The sequence below is a fragment of the Callospermophilus lateralis genome, chromosome 10 (genome assembly GCF_048772815.1).
Source record: "Callospermophilus lateralis isolate mCalLat2 chromosome 10, mCalLat2.hap1, whole genome shotgun sequence".
Classification (NCBI taxonomy): domain Eukaryota; kingdom Metazoa; phylum Chordata; class Mammalia; order Rodentia; family Sciuridae; genus Callospermophilus; species Callospermophilus lateralis.
The window spans coordinates 105,878,072-105,894,737 of NC_135314.1; the positions used below are offsets into that span (position 1 = coordinate 105,878,072).

General features: G+C 48.4%; 2 protein-coding genes across 3 annotated transcripts in view; one reads left to right on the forward strand and one right to left on the reverse strand.

Moving 5' to 3' along the window:
- The window catches only part of Med12l (mediator complex subunit 12L), a 269,754-nt gene that overhangs the window by 177,834 nt on the left and 75,254 nt on the right, over positions 1 to 16,666 (forward strand). The gene's annotated exons all lie outside the window — the stretch shown is intronic.
- P2ry13 (purinergic receptor P2Y13) lies at positions 6,189 to 7,196 on the reverse strand. Its single transcript, XM_076867439.2, has one exon. It carries the CDS (start codon positions 7,194 to 7,196, stop codon positions 6,189 to 6,191), a length of 1,008 nt encoding a protein of 335 aa, XP_076723554.2.

The following is a 16,666-nucleotide window of genomic DNA, read 5'->3' on the forward strand; positions in this document are numbered from 1 at the left end:
CACCTCGGCTCAGGGCTTATGGTGTTTCCCCAATACTTGGTTTGCCTTGAGAACGTTCCTAGGTTCCCTTTAATGATAAAATGAATAGTCCTTGAAATGCTTTCTGTGATCTGTACTGACAGTTTTCTCTTCTACTGAGGAGGAAATCCACCCCCACTCTGGAATGGTGGGAAGGTAAGGCCAAGTCGGGGACCCACGGGAGCAGGGTGTGTTGCTCACAGTGCAGGCATTCCTGGTTTGAAGAAATACAGTTACACAGCAACTGTAAAGATAAAAATATTAATAGAAGATAAATTTAATACATTCTGCTGATATATTTTTAAAAACAAAGCCCTACCAGTATTCACATACACATCACTAACGTTGCTTACGCTGGCTATCACTAGGCAGAGCCACCTGCAAATATCTAACTTACAACTGAAGTCAGACGCCATGGTGGCAGGGAGGGCTGGGTGCGGCTTGCCCACTTACTTACCAAGCTGCTCTTGCCCGTGGGGACACGGCCTTTGATCCTGCCCCTGCTCCTTGGCAGTTTCTGTGTGGTGGTGTCACTGCGTGTCTCAGTGTGGGGAGGACCAGCTGACCTGTCCTCAGGAACCCTGGGGAAAGCCTGGCTAACTTGGCTGCTGACCTTCCTCCGTGGAACTCTTGGCTCACCCGTGCTTTATGGGAGTTCAAGTGCGCTTCCTCCAGCGCCCACGCCTTAGGGTCACTTTCGACCTTCAGAGGGCCTCATCCTGCTGTCACTGTCTCCCTGACTGTCTTGTTTTCCAGCACAGGGGATTGCCCTCCCCACCCCAGCGTCTTCCCTGTTCCTCTTCTCTCTGCGCTGACCCGAGGTTCTTGTCTTCTTCCTCATCCTCTCCCTGTCTCAGGGAAGATCGTTCCCTTGGCCTGGGGTCTGGCCAGCCTCCAAGGCACTAGTCCCTGTCCTGTCTCTGCTGAGCAGACTGCACCACCCGGCTCTGCCATGCTTCAGGTTCCAGATGCCCCATGTCTGCTGTGTGGCCTTCCTTCTCACCCAGCGGCTGTGCTCCCTTCTGTGCTGTTTCTTCTTTCAAGCTGCAATTCAAAGTTTTATCTGCAGTGACCTGCTTCCTCAGTTTCCCCACTTGGACTTGCAGCCTTTCCCCCGAGGTTCCAAGTCAGGTGACCATGCACCTCCCCACCTACCGCATCTGCACTTAATGTGGCCTGCGTTCCTGACCAGTGTGCTACTTCAGATGCTGCTGACCTCGTGCTGGGGCGATGACAGAGGACCCACTGACCTGAGGCAGATAAAGCCACTTGGGGACCTCCTTCCCCTGGAGTCCTCGGTGCTAGAGGAGCTGAGAGTCTTCAGAGGGTGAAGGGCCTGCCCTTCCTGCCCCCCAGGCTGTGGCAGCTTGCATGCTTGCAGAGCTCCCCTTCATCTCTCCAGGGGCCACTTTCTTCCCTTTCTTGTTGCTGTTCTTGACATTGGACTGCGGGGTGGTACGGCGCTGATTGGCTTGCAGACCTGCCCTGGGTGCTGATGGGTGCTGTGCCCCAATGGGGGGTGCCATATGCTCACTTTGTACTTCACTTTCATTACTTTTTCCCAGCATGAAAACTAATCGTACCTGCCTTGTGGGGCTATAAGAATAGAGCAGCAGGTATCCCTGCAAATGTCGAGCACGGCGCCTGACACGTAGCTGGCGCTCAGCAGATGAGTGTGAGCTGCTGGGGAAGCCCTGGGAGGTTCATGTGTGCCTCTGGGCCTGAGCTGCTGAGCCAGCAGGCCCTGTGCTCACAGCCCACACATGGATGTGTTGTTTGTGGAGTCGGAGTCTGGGGGTGGCTTCGGAAGTTATCAAAATTACAGGAAATACCGTGTAGGAGCCTGAGGCTCTTTCCTGAGGTCATAAATACCACGGTTGAAAACTGGGTTCTGAAGCCAAGGTGTGATGAGTGCCCCAGCCCCCTGCCTGCAGGTTAGGAGACCCCAGGCAGGTCTGTGTCCAGCTTCTTGTCTCCAACGTGGAAGCGGCAGTAGCACTTCACCAGCTTCTCAGTCGGTGCCTGGGCTCTCACGTCTGCCTGGTGCACTGTCATAGTAATGTGGGCTGCTTCTGCCCTGCTGGGGCCAGTTTCACCCCTGCTGTTCTTGCCAGCCACAGCCTCAGTTCTCCATTGTTGTAACCCCTGGCAAGGCATGCTGGGTGCCCTGACACAGTCAGGAGCTTTCCAAGTGCCAAGTCCTCACCCCTGCCTGCCACCTTACTGCTGCCCTGCTCCCTTTAAGGACTTTATCTCCTGGGGACCCATCTGGCTCTTGGTCATGCAAGAGCAATGCTGTCAGTCATCTTGATGGAGGTGTGACCATAAGGAGTGTTGAGCGCAGTGGCCCTTGACATGTGGTTCACATCTGCGGCATTACTGTCACTCAGGAGCTTATGCCAGGCCCTCCCCAGCCCACTGAATCAGCTATTCTGGGTGGGTTTAGCAATCTGTTTTCAGATCCTTCCACCTGACTCTGGTACTCACAGGTCATGAGTGTATGTGACACACGTGTCCCATATTCCCGTTATCCCCATTTGATCCATGTAGAATCCAAAATATTGAAGTATGTTCCTTGGCACTTCACAAGATTTGTCAATTTTACACTTAGTAGGACTCTTATTAAACAAGGTTTCCTTAGCTGTAGGGTTTTTCTTTTTTTAGTTATAATTGGACATGATACCTTTATTTTATTTATTTATTTTTATGTGGTGCTGAGGATCGAACCCAATGCCTCGCTTGTGCTAGGTGAGCGCTCTATTGCTGAGCCCCAGCCCCAGCCATAGTGTTTTAATCAACTTTTACTCCACTGTAAATAAAGGACCCGACCAGAACAACTTTAGAGTAAGAAGAGTTTATTTGGGAGCTCACAGTTTCAGAGGTCTCTGTAGACAGTGGGCTCCGTTCCTGGGGGCTCACCGTGAGGCAGAACATGGTGGTGGAAGAGTGTGGCCTAGGGAAGCAGCTTACGTGATGATCAGGAAGCAGAGAGATTCCACTGCCAGATACAAAAGGCACCCCAAAGGCATGCTGCCAGCGCCCCCTCCTCCAGCCACACCCCACCTGCCTCCAGCCATACCCAACCTGCCTCCAGTCACCACCCGGTGAAGCCCATCAGGGGTCAGCACACTGATAGGGTCCAGGCTTTTACAACCCAGTCATTTTCCCCCTGGACTCCGTGTATTTTTCTCAAGTGTGAGCCTCTAGGGACAGCTCACAGCTAACAGCCCACCAGGCCTGGGCCGCTATGCCCTGCGGGTTCTGTTAAGGTCACCTTGAGTGTGCTGCAGGAATCCCTCTTCAGAAGGATGTGCCTTGTCGTCCCCAAGGTGGCTCTCACTGCTGCTCTCCTTCCCCTTCCCTTCCACAGGGCAGTCCCTTTCCTCCTGGGGATTGAGGACATCTCAGGTCTTGACAAAGGCCCTCCCTGTGCCTGACCCGCAGGTGGCAGAGCTCAGCTGCCTTGGCTTCGCCTTCTCCTCTGTCATTGGTGGCTGTGTGTCATCAGCTTACTCTGTAGGTGTCTAGAGCTTAGGACTTGGGTGGCTGGTTTGGGAAGTTCTTGGTTTTGTGACTGTCACTTTAGGATGGCTCTGATATGCTCCTTCTCTAAGTTCTTGACGAACATTCTACTGTACAGATCAGGTCCTCTGCTTCTAATGGTAAAATCATCATAATGGATGGAGGATTTGTGTTTATGGAAGGCAGATTTGCTATTGAAATTCTATTGGGAAAGATTTTTCAAAGAAGTCATATATACTAGCTGTACCCACTTCCAGGGGAGATTGAAAGTGCCATTAGTTGTGAGAAACATGGGGGAGAGCACAGGCACAGAGAGTGGATCAGCATGGCTTAGATGCTCTTCATGATATCAGTCCCTGCAGAGGTAGTGGGGCTCCCATGGAGATGAGGATTCATTGTATTGGAGACAATGAGGACCTGGCTTCAAAAGTACTTTCTAAAGTGGTTTTGAAGATTGTTTATGTGCAGATTTCACTTCATCAATTCCAAGAGGGAATCACTAAAGTTTTTGTCAATAGCTTTAAAATTGAAATGTTGCTCAATCAGCTATACCGGAACCAATGAGTGACCCTGCTTCACTCACCATGGATGCTAGTGTACCCAGGCACTAGAGTGCTAGCGTGTTTGTGTGTGAGCCCTAGGAGAGCAGCCTAGGGCACCAGCACCCCTGGGCCTGGGTGTGTGTGAGCCCTAGGAGAGCAGCCAGGGCACCAGCATCCCTGGGCCTGCATGTATGTGAGCCCTAGGAGAGCAGCCCAGGGCACCAGCATCTCTGGGCCTGCATGTGTGTGAGCCCTAGGAGTGCAGCCCAGGGTACCAGCACCCCTGGGCCTGGGTGTGCGAGAGCCCTAGGAGAGCAGCCCAGGGCACCAGCACCCCGGGCCTAGGTGTGTGAGAGTTCTATGAGAGAGCCCAGAGCACCAGAACCTCTGAAGCCTGTGTGTGTGTGAGACCTAGGAGATTATCCTGGGCACCAGCACCCCTGGGCCTGTGAGTGTGTGTGAGCCCTAGGAGAGCAGCCCAGGGCACCAACACCCCTGGGCCCTTGTGTTGAGCCCTAGCAGAGCAATGAGAGGTTGGCACCTTCTTTTCAAGAATTTATTTCATCTTTTGATAAAACATCAATGAGAACTGACTTCCCTTTTGCTCCTCTAGGACATAACAGTAAGACTCATTTGATTTGTTTTATCACGCACTTATTAATTGTCTGATGAGACAGTCTCTGCCCTCAAAAATATGTGCAGGTTTTTCAGAGCACCGATACGTATCTGGGTGCAATTGCCAGGCAGAGTGCCCAGCACAGTGATGGAGCTGAGCTAGTGCACAGAGGTAGGCCGCCGACTGGGCTGGGCTGCCGTGGAGCTGGCCTGTGAGATGCCAGGCAGTGAGTGATGGCCCCTTAGGGTTTTGCAGGTGAATGAGACTTTCCTAGGTGAATCACAGGAGACTCACCTGTGCACAGGGCCAGAAGCGTGGCCCCTGACAAACTGACCGTTACAGTATATAGAGGACAGTGAAGATCAGGGGTGGGAACAGATGCTTCCAGAAGGCAGGCAGGCAGGCTAGGGCCTTTGGCCATGGAAGGAGGCCACTGGGCTTTACCTGGCTGTGCTCCTGTTGGAGTCAGTGGCCCATCTACAGAGGACAGCTCCTCCTCTGTGTGTTTTCTTTTAGGAGATATAAATTAGCATCCACAATTCCAGAAAGCACATTTTACTTTTTTTTTTTTTTTTTGACCCACAAAGGAATCCAAGAAAAACTTTGGAGGGAGATAAGGATAAGTAGCCTTGGCCACGACTCCTGCACGAATGTCACTGACTGTGGTTCAGCAACCACATCCCTTACCTGGACCAAGAACAGCTGGCCCACGTCAAACCTGTCTTTCAGGAACCCTAACCATCACACAGTCAGGACCCGTAGCTTGTTAGTTTGGGAGACCTGCGGGAGGGGAGGACCCTAATGTGCCCCCCCACAGTGGGAGAGCCCGGTGACAGGGCAGCAGAGTTGACACGGGGCCAGGAGTGCTTTGCTGAGCTCCCAGCGTTCAGGTGGCAGAGCCGTGTGTAACTGGGTGTCAGCTGGGTGGGGTACTCATGTCATAGCTCTGTGCTGTGCTGTGGGACACAGAGCAATCTCTGTAACTGCAGGGAGAAAATCCTTCCTGCAGGATCTCAGTCAGCCCATGGGGACCCTCAGACCCCTTGTGTCCAGCATCCCTTTCACTTCTGGCTCAGCTCCCACCCGTGGCCTTTGCAAGCTAGTTTGCTGCTTCCCTCAGCGGTAATTGATCTGGGGGCTATGAAGCCACGCGGCTGTTTGCATCATGTGTGAGAGTGAATGTGAGGTGGTGTTTGGAGGGGAGGCTTTTAGGAGTCTGCATTTCCCTCACCTTATCCCAAGTACTCAGGGGATGTCCTTGGGAAGGTGGCCTCAAGTGGCCCTTTGCTTTCCCTTGCAATCCTCTTGTTGTGGCTTTATGAATAGGTTCACGTGGAGTTAAAATTCACAAGATGGTTTTTGTACACCTGGGGTGATCATGCAAGGAAGCTTTTGTTCCCATCTCTTTTTCTTTATTGCTTAAATTTGTTCTCCACACAGATGGTTTCTGAAGCCTTGTGGCCATGTGGCCACGAGCCCAGTGGCAGCGGTCAGCCCAGGGTTATGTGGTCTGTCTGGCTGCTCTGTTGCTCCTGGTGTGAGGCCCTCCTGCACCTCATGCAAGGCAGCCTTTCTGTGAATCTTTTACATAAGAATATGTATATTAAGGGATCCATGCAAATGTTAGTTGCTGCCAAAAAGAGAGTCGTTTCTTTGGCAATGAACAGCCGGTTCTCCAGCGCACAGTCCTTCTTGCTGCTGGTTTGGCTGTGAGTGTAGGGGATGCGGGTAAAGTGAAACGGGGCAAAGCACAGGAAGAAGACAGCCAAGACCACGAACACCTTCCCCCCCAGCCTCTTCTTGCTTTTGCCATCCTTACTTTTGACCTTTTTATAAGAATCATAGACTTTTTTGGCAATCACCGTATAAAACAGAAGCATTAGGACAAACACAGTCCAGAAAACGCCCTGGGACACGTAGTTCACCAGCCGATGCCACCGCAGCCCCAGAGGCCCCTTCAGGGACGCACACTTTTTCACAGACACTGGAGTTGCTTCCTTGTCATTCAGGATCATATTCGGCAGGGACATGGCGAAGAGAAGGAGCCAGACGAAGACTGTGACCGTTTTTGCAAAAGCAGGTTTTTTCACGAACGATTTCTCGAAAGGTCTGACGATCTTGAGGAACCTGTCAAAGGCTACGAGGCCCAGCAGCGTGATGCCCACATACATGGCCTCGTAGAAGACCACGGAGGAGAAGCGACACACGAATGCTCTGAGCTGCCAGGGCCCGAGGTGCGCGTCAGAGAGGATTTTGAAAGGAAGCGTGAGTGTCATTATCAGGTCAGCCACCAAAGTGTTCTTGAGGTAGACGACGAAGGTGGAGGAGCTGGGGATGCGCAGGAACGCCCACAGGGCCAGTGTGTTGAGCAGGGCACCCGCCAGGAAGACCCCCGTGTAGAGGGTGGGGAACACCAGCTGGGTGATCCGAGTGTCCCGGGGGCATCGCTCAGAGCCATTGAAGCCCTGCATCCCCGTGGCGTTGGCCGGCTCCAGCATGGACTGCACACAGACAAAGCAAACAAAGGCCATTCAGGACACTGTTAAGAAAACAGACCTCAGCTGAGTGCTGGCTCACGCCTGTAATCCCAGCAGCTCAGGAGGCTGAGGCCGGAGGATCACGAGGTCAAAGCCAGCCTCAGCAACTTAACGAGGCCCTAATCAACTCAGTGAGATCCTATCTCACTATAAACTATAAAATAAGGCTGGGAAGGTGACTCAGTGGTCAAGTGTCCTGAGTTCAATCCCTGGTACCAAAACAAAAAACAAAAAAAAACAACCCCAGACTTCAGCGGGGGAACCTGTTAGTGTCCTGCGTTCCTTCCCCACCTTGCACACATCTGTGGAGAGGGTGCTAGTTGTTTCTGGCTTGAATTTTTAAGGCACATAATACAGTGTTTGTACTTTAACAGTACCGTTACTTCCCCTCCTTCTTGTGAATCCAAGTGACAGGTTCTACCTGATTCCTAAGTGCCACTTTGAACATGGCAGTGAAACTTGGACAGCAGTAACACCTGGGTTAGCCAAGCCGTCCTGGGCTCACCGAGCAGCGGCCCTCCCTCTGCACACCCTGCCTTCCGACGCAGGCCCAGTCATAAGAAGCGCTGAAACTCACCTTGCTCTGGGTGGGTGCTCAGCTCCGTGTCCTCCGACTGCGGCGGGCATCAGCTCAGCCACCAGTGCTGGGAAGCAGCCTTCTGCTTTCTTACGCCGGCTTCCTTCCCCATTTCCACTTCACGCTCACTTCTGTCATGAGGTCTGGTGTAACCTCTCGCGTTCGCCCTGGGCTTTGCTGATACTCCCTGTCACTTGAGAGGTCTTGGGCGCTCACCACTGGGACTTGCCGCGGTAGCTCCAGTTGCAGTTCCCTGAATGTTTTCTGCCCGTCACTCTGCTCAGGCCTGTTGTCTGTGGATGTGCCCAAGGAACTTCGCCTCGTGTGTGATAAGGAGGTAGAAAGACCAGGAAGGTATCCTGAGGTACCCCCCCCCAGTAGGAGACGAGTCGTGACGCTAAAATCTGGCAGAACCATCTTCTGCATCCTCATGGACAGGGCTTCCAGAGATGTGTTCAGGAGGACGGCCTGTGTGTGTCTGCAGGCGTTTACCTCCATATGTTTGTTGGTCCCAGGGTCCCTGAGAAAGAACAGAGTGCCTAAGAGGTGGGGACTCTTAGTGCAGACTTTTGGGGATGAGAATCCGCTACCTACCAGTTGTGTGGTTTTAAATCACAGACACGTGACTGACAGCTCTCCATGTGTGCAAGGAGTTTGAAAATGGTCTGTACCCGGAGTGTTGCTGAGAGGGTGAACTGAGGGCCTAGTGCCAGGCAGGCACCTGGAGAGCCCCCGAGACACAGTCTCCCCACCGCAGTCCGGCCTGGGAGGCTGGAGCAGACGCGCACTCCCCTTACGGCCACACGGGAGATCTCTTCCTATGAACGATGGCAGGAGGCGTGGGGGGGGCCTCATGAACCAGCCTTGGGCCCCGTCTGTAAGTCGTTCCCTGGCCTCTGTTGAAGCGTGGAGAGGAGAGGGCAGTTGTCCAGGGCAGTGTGCTTGCCAGACCTGTGAGAGCAAAGCGGAAGTCGGGGCTTCTGGGGATGTGGGGTTCTTCACAGAGAGTTTCATTTCATATTTCTTGCCACAGGTTTTGCCTAGACTAGACTGTACCTTTGGTCTGATCAGAAAATTTTGGATGACTTGTCTTGGGATTCTGAGAATAAGAGTTTCATATCCCTTGAACATTTACAGCTGTGTGCAGTACAGTGTCTGTTGGCTCTGGTTGGCCCTACTTAGTAGATGGCATAGTTTGAAAAAGTTCTCTGTGTGACTGGAACTTATTGATCTCTTGCAATGGAGACTCAAGATTTCACAGGTATAGTGGAACATAGTAAATATGTCTGGGATTGAACCCAGGGGTGCTTGACCACAGAGCCACATCCCCAGCCCTTTTTATTTTTTATGTTCAGACAGGGTCTTGATGAGTTGCTTGGAGCCTAGCTATGTGCTAAGGCTGGCTTTGAACTCATGATCCTCCTGCTTCAGCCTTCTGAGCTGTTGGGATTACAGACAAGCACCCCTGCACCCAGATAAACACGTGTCTTTTTCTTTGCTTCAGCATGGGACAAAAACTTTTAATTTTTATGTACAAGACTTTAATCTACATAATTAATTGCAAATTTCCTTACAGCCCCAAATCCATTATGTTGATGAAAGTTTGAAGTAGTTTCACTTTAAACAAGGGAAATTCTGTACCAGAGATTTCATCATGCGAAAACTGGAAATCACATTTTGGCCAGGTTTCAAAATGTCAAAGTGTGAGAAACTTGCAAAAGAGGAATGGATGACTAACGGTATCCTCTTGGCAGCCATGGAAGCACATTCCTTTAAATGTGAGAGTTTCAAAGTGTGCACTTTAGTGAGAGAGTTGGGGTCCTCCTGGGCTCCCTGCTTGAGGAGGGCTTTGCTCTTGAGGGATATGGGAAATGCTAGGTACAGCAGCTAGGGTCACTCCTTGGGCCACAGGGTCTGGGCTCAACTGCTCTACAGGTCTGAGAACTCTTGTGACCTGTAGAGTAGCTTTTTTTTTTTTTTAATGAGCTTATACTTTATTTTTTTAATTTTTTTTATTGGTTGTTCAAAACATTACAAAGCTCATGATATATCATCTTTCGTACATTTAACTCAATTGGGTTATGAACTCCCATTTTTACCCCAAATATAAATCGCAGAATCACATCACGGTCAGATCAATCACATCAGGTTACACACTCACATTTTTACATAATGGCATATTAGTGACTGTTGTATTCTGCTACCTTTCCTATCCCCTACTATCCCCCTCCCCTCCCCTCCCATCTTCCCTCTCTACCTCATCTGCTGTTGTTCAATTCTCTCCCTTGTTTCCCCCCCCATTTCCCCTCACAACCTCTTATATGTGATTTTGTGTAACATTGAAGGTCTCCTACCATTTCCATATGCTTTCCCTTCTCTCTCCCTTTCTCTCCCCCCACTGGTCTTTGTTTAATGTTAATCTTTTCCTCATGCTCTTCCTCCCTGTTCTGTTCTTAGTTGCTCTCTTTATATCAAAGAAGACATTTGGCATTTGTTTTTTAAGGATTGCCTAGCTTCGCTTAGCATAATATGTTCATTTTTTTAGTGCTGCGTAATACTCCATTGTGTATAGATGCCACATTTTTTTATCCATTCATCTATTGAAGGGCATCTAGGTTGGTTCCACAGTCTAGCTATTGTGAATTGTGCCGCTATGATCATTGATGTGGCAGTATCCCTATAGTATATCCCGCTCTTTTAAGATCCTCAGGGAATAGTCCGAGAAGGGTGATATCTGGGTCAAATGGTGGATCCATTCCCAGCTTTCCCAGGAATCTCCATACTGCTTTCCAAATTGGCCTCACCAATTTGCAGTCCCACCAGCAATGTACAAGTGTACCCTTTTCCCCACATCCTCGCCAACACTTATTGTTGTTTGACTTCATAATGGCTGCCAATCTTACTGGAGTGAGATGGTATCTTAGGGTGGTTTTGATTTGCATTTCTCTGACTGCTAGAGATGGTGAGCATTTTTTCATGTACTTATTGTTTGATTGTATGTCCTCCTCTGTGAAGTGTCTGTTCAGGTCCTTGGCCCATTTGTTGATTGGGTTATTTGTTATCTTATTGTTTAATTTTTTGAGTTCTTTGTATCATCCTAAATGGAGAAAAACTGAAGGCATTCCCTCTAAAATCTGGAACAAGACAGGGATGCCCTCTATCACCACTTCTATTCAATTTAGTTCTTGAAATACTAGCCAGAGCAATTAGACAGACAAAATAAATTAAAGGCATAAAAATAGGAAAAGAAGAACTTAAATTATCACTATTTGCGGATGACATGATAATATATTTAACAGACCCAAAAGGGTCTACAAAGAAACTGCTAGAGTTAATAAATGAATTCAGCAAAGTGGCAGGATATAAAATCAACACGCATAAATCAAAGGCATTCCTGTATATCAGCAACAAAACTTCTGAAATGGAAATGAGGAAAACCACTCCATTCACAATATCCTCAAAGAAAATAAGATACTTGGGAATCAATCTAACAAAAGAGGTGAAAGATTTATACAATGAAAACTACAGAACCCTAAAGAGAGAGATAGAAGAAGATCTTAGAAGATGGAAAAACATACCCTGTTCATGGATAGGCAGAACTAACATCATCAAAATGGCAATATTAACCAAAGTTCTCTATAGGTTTAATGCGATGCCAATCAAAATCCCAACGGCATTTCTTGTAGAAATAGATAAAGCAATTATGAAATTCATATGGAAAAACAAAAGACCCAGAATAGCAAAAGCAATTCTAAGCAGGAAGTGTGAATCTGGAGGTATAGGGATACCAGAGTTCAAACTGTACTACAGAGCAATAGTAACAAAACCAGCATGGTACTGGTACCAAAACAGGCGGGTGGACCAATGGCACAGAATAGAGGACACAGAAACCAATCCACAAAAGTACAACTTTCTTATATTTGATAAAGGGGCTAAAAGCATGCAATGGAGGAAGGATAGCATCTTCAACAAATGGTGCTGGGAAAACTGGAAATCCATTTGCAACAAAATGAAACTGAATCCCCTCCTCTCGCCATGCACAAAAGTTAACTCAAAATGGATCAAGGAGCTTGATATCAAATCAGAGACACTGCGTCTGATAGAAGAAAAAGTTGGCTACGATCTACATACTGTGGGGTCGGGCTCCAAATTCCTTAATAGGACACCCATAGCCCAAGATTTAATAACAAGAATCAACAAATGGGACTTACTCAAACTAAAAAGTTTTTTCTCAGCAAAAGAAACAATAAGAGAGGTAAATAGGGAGCCTACATCCTGGGAACAAATTTTTACTCCTCATACTTGGGTAGCTTTTTACTCTCCCTGTGAACCAGTTGCCTTCTCTTTAGAGTGGACATAAAAAACAATGTCTGCTTTATAGAGTCATTCAGTGAACATTTATCACGGGCTTAGAAAAATGCCTATCATATGGTAGGAGTCCTGTAATTTTTTTTTAATTAAACCAAGTTGGAATACCTGTACGCCTATGGGGGTACTCACAAAAATGGGAGGAGTCAAAGAAGATACAGTGTGAGCACCCAGAAACTAGAGCCTGCCAACAGGCTCTAGGGGAGTGTGGTCAATATCCATAACAGCACAGAGGCTGGGCTGTGGCATTGATGACATCATCTCATTCAGTCCTCTGAACAGTCCCCAGAGACTGGGTCCCCCTTGGAGGTGAGAAATTGGAGACCAGAAGGTAAGTGGTTTTCCCAGTGCCATGCTGCTACATCCCCCTGCCCGCGGATCTGGCCCCGGTGAGCCCTGGGCACCTGCTTGGCTCAAAGCCCTGTGACGGTGACGGTGGGGGTGGGGGTGTCAGAGAGGGTACCTGGAAAGGCCACAGAAACCAGCCTGCCCAATGGAATCAACTGGTGTCTCCATTCCCCGTCTTCCTGCGGCACCTGCAGTTGGATCCACGGGACAGTGGAAGGGTTCCTGTGGATGTGGCTAGCTGGTGCCACATAAATGGCATCTGCCACTACGGGAAGTCTTCGCTTTCATTCTGGATGAAAGTTGAAGTGAGATCTTTATTCCTAAAAGAGACATTTAATTCCCATCAACGTGCACCACTGTACCAGGTGCTTCCTCAGATCATGTGTAATCGTAAAAATTCCATACAAGACTAACAAAAGTGACAGCAAGCGAAAATAAGTTTCACACTGTAACAGTCAACATGACAACCTCTCTCTATAAGTTAATACCAAAAATCACTGCATGGAACCAGAAACAGGCAAAAAAAATTGCAAAATTATTTGAAATGTTCAGTATTTATTTTGAAATTCTTTGTTGTAAAAGGTGTGTTAAGTATCCATTGTTGTGACAAAATTCTTGAGAAAATCAAGTTGAAGGAAAAGATTTGTTCTGATTCAGACTGTGTTGGGCTCTTCACTGTAGGTCTTGACTAGGCAGAACATGGTGGGGAGTATGTGGTGGAGCAAGCTCTTGTCTCCTGGTGGCTGGGAGGGGGGACCAGGGAGTGGAAGGGCCTAGGGATACATGCCCTCCACAGGCAGGCATCCCCCACCTCTTCCACTGTCTCCCAGTAGTCCCACAGCTGGGAAGAAGCCTTGGGAGGCATTAGACACAAACTACAACCAAAGGAAAGCATGTGTTTGAAAATTCAAATGCACATGAGTATGTAACAGAAGGTGAAATTTAATCCCCCTTACATACATTTATATATATATCACATATACCAGTATATATGTGTACATAAATATATATACAAACATGTATGTATATTTACATACATATACACAGTTATTTACACAGTGGGTTTTGTTTCATTTCATATTTAGACTGATCTGTTTTTTTTACAGAATGTACACATTTATAATAATTTAATAATGAATATATAAATCTACCATAGCTTAGTTAAGCTGCCACTGGTTGGAACTTAGTTTGTTTCCAGTTTTTGTTATTTAAAACAATGCTGTAAGCTAGGCACAGTGGCACACACCAGTGCCAGCTGCTTGGGAGGCTGAGGCAGGAGGATGGCAAGTTCAAGGCCAGTGTGGGCAACTTAGTGAAACCCTGTGTCAATTTAAGGACTGGGGATGTAGCTCTGTGGTAGAGCACTTGCCTAGCATGTGTGGAGGCCCTGGGTTCTATCACCAGTACCACCCAAACCATCTTTATATATTCTCGTGTATTTGTTCTAACATATTTGCAAGAAATGTCTAGAAGTAGGATTGCTGAATCAAACGTCTTGTTTCAGAATATTGAATGTTCTCTTCCAATGGTTGTCCCATCAAGGGTGGGATTCTTCAACACTGCCATTAAAAATATTTTTAAATCAGTTAAAAACTTATGGGTGAAAAAAATCCTATGTCATAAATATAAATTTATATTGTAATTTGTGGGGTGGATATGTATCCTTTCCTGTTTTTATTGTCCCTTTCTATTTCTCCTGGAAAGTCCTTCTCATGCCCTTTTCCGACTCTTTCTCAGGACCTCTTAATTAGTGATGAGTCAAGGGGCTTCCACATTCGAAGTCCCAACTGGCGGTGTCCTGCCCCTCCCTGAGCATTGTCCTCTCAATGTGCCAGCTCTTGGCAGTGTCAAACCACAGGAGCAGTTGTGTGTGTCAAGAGAGTGTTCCGATGCTGCGGATTTTTTCTTCCGGTTCTTCAAGTACTGGGCAGGGGATCTGCAGTCTCTCTCCCCCTCCCTGGCCCCATCTCTTTTGGTACTGGGGATTGAACCCAGTCATGCTTAGCCATTGAGCCGAATCCCCAACCCTGTTTATTTTGGCAGATTCTCACTAAGTTGCTTAGGGCCTCGGTAAATTGTGGAGGCTAGCCTGGAACTTGTGATCCTCCTGTGTCAGCCTCCAGAGCCACTGGGATTATAGGCATACATCATGGCAGCCGGCACAATCTCCTTTTAAAAAAGAAGAGCTAGTTAGGACATTTTTCAGTATGGGTGCCCTGAGCCTGTCTCCATGCAGCACAATGGTTGCCATCATGGAGCAGCTGCAGATGAAGCCTGCGTGGCGTAGAAGTGCTGCAGTGAACCAGACTTAGGAACATTCCAGATTGAACTTGGTATTGAAATGACATGGAGTTCAACTCTTCTCCCGAGCTCTTTCCCCACTGGCTTTGAAAGTGTACCCAGCACTCTGAGGTCCTGGGCTGTGAGAGGGACTCACGGTGGGTGGCCTGGGCTCAGGCTGTGGTTCACTGCCACCTGCTGCAGTGTCTCCTGTAGGGAAGCCACTGAGAGAAACCACGCGGCACCGCATCCTCGGCTGGGGACCCTCGGGGCTATGTGCAGGACTCCCACTGTCCCCTCTGCTGCATCTCTCACTGCTGTACCTGGGCCCACAAAGTTGGCTTTTTTTTTTTTTTTTAAATGGAAGTTATTATGAAACATGGAGTTCCTTGCATTCATCAGAATTTCTAACCCTAGAGACAGCGACATTTTCTTTGTACAGTGGGCACTGCCTGCTCATCTCGAAGCCCATGCAGTAGGCCCTGCCTGCCCATCTCACAGACCCTCTCGAGTGGTGCATTCTGACACAGGAGCGAAGGGTGTCTACTGTCTTTGAGGAGAGAATCACCAACAGTGTGGTGCTGAGTCTGATGAGGGTTCTCATGGGGTCTGTACATAGCTGTAAAATAGAGATTTCCGAATACTTCACAGCTCTCCTGTACTGAAATGTCACTGTCTCGATAGCAGTTCTAGTTTTTTTTGTCTCCCGTAGAACAGCATCATCTCAGTTAAAGTGTGCAGCAGGAGGATTGTCCAGGCCATCTGTCCACCCTATCCTTTCCCAGCATGCTCCATGGTACCATGAGGACTCAGTTTTAACCCACTCTCTGCCCCTGACGTGGATGAGCGGGGGTGGGTGTCCTTCGACACATAGGCAAAATAAGGTTTGCTGATCATAGTTAGTCTCCAGCCCCTGGGTATCATATATCCTGGTATTGTATGCACTCCTCTCACAGAGCATGGCTACTGGGCATCTGATATAACAGTGAACTTGCGCGGCAGGACTGACCACTGCTCAGCGCCCAGCAGTAGATGGCACATGTGTGATTTTGGCCCACGTCTCTGTGCCTCTCTGCTGACATCCAGTGCTCGCTGAGAGCAGTGCCACAGAAGGATAGTGTGGGTGTTCCAGAGTGGACACCACTTAGGGAGCTGAATGGGCTCAGCTCTGTACTGAAATCTAGCCCAGCAGCAGTCTGGTGGGTTTGGATGACTCGGAAGTTCAGCAGACTTCCGCTGTTCTACTTTCCCCTGACGTTGGAATTTCCATATTGGTGCGAGGCCATCTTCTGTTTGAAAATCACCTCTGGTGGTGATAAGTAGTTGAGATAAGTGATGTGAACTGTTTTGTGCTATGTACTTTGACTTTCATCTAATCAGTGCTCATTGTATACAGTCAGTAAAATGTCACAACTTTCCCCATGAATATGTACCATTACTGTGTCAATTAGAAGTAAAAATATATTTACAAAAATCTAGTATGGCCAGGCACAGTGGAACACATCTGTTATTCTGCAACTCAGGAAACTGAGGCAGGAGGATTGAAAGTTTGAGGCCAGCCTCAGCAGGTTTGCATGGCCCTCAGCCACTCCGCAAGACCCTGTCACATATTAAAGTAGAAAGGACTGGGGATGGAGCTCAGTGATCAAGTGCTGCTAGGTTGAGTCCCCATTACCACCACAAAACAACCAACCGGATCCCGCATGACTTGTGTGAAATCAGACTTCCCAGGTATGGCCTGTGAACTTATTGAGGTGACACGTTGTCTTCAGAGACACTTTGTATACCGAGACATGATAAAACAGGTTTGCAGCAGTTCTTCCTTAAATGGATGAGATGTTTGATGTTATTGTGTTGG

What these genes read in the sequence shown, in the direction of transcription:
- P2ry13 (XM_076867439.2), bottom strand. Translation starts at nt 7,196, where the DNA reads ATGCTGGAGCCGGCCAACGCCACGGGGATGCAGGGCTTCAATGGCTCT.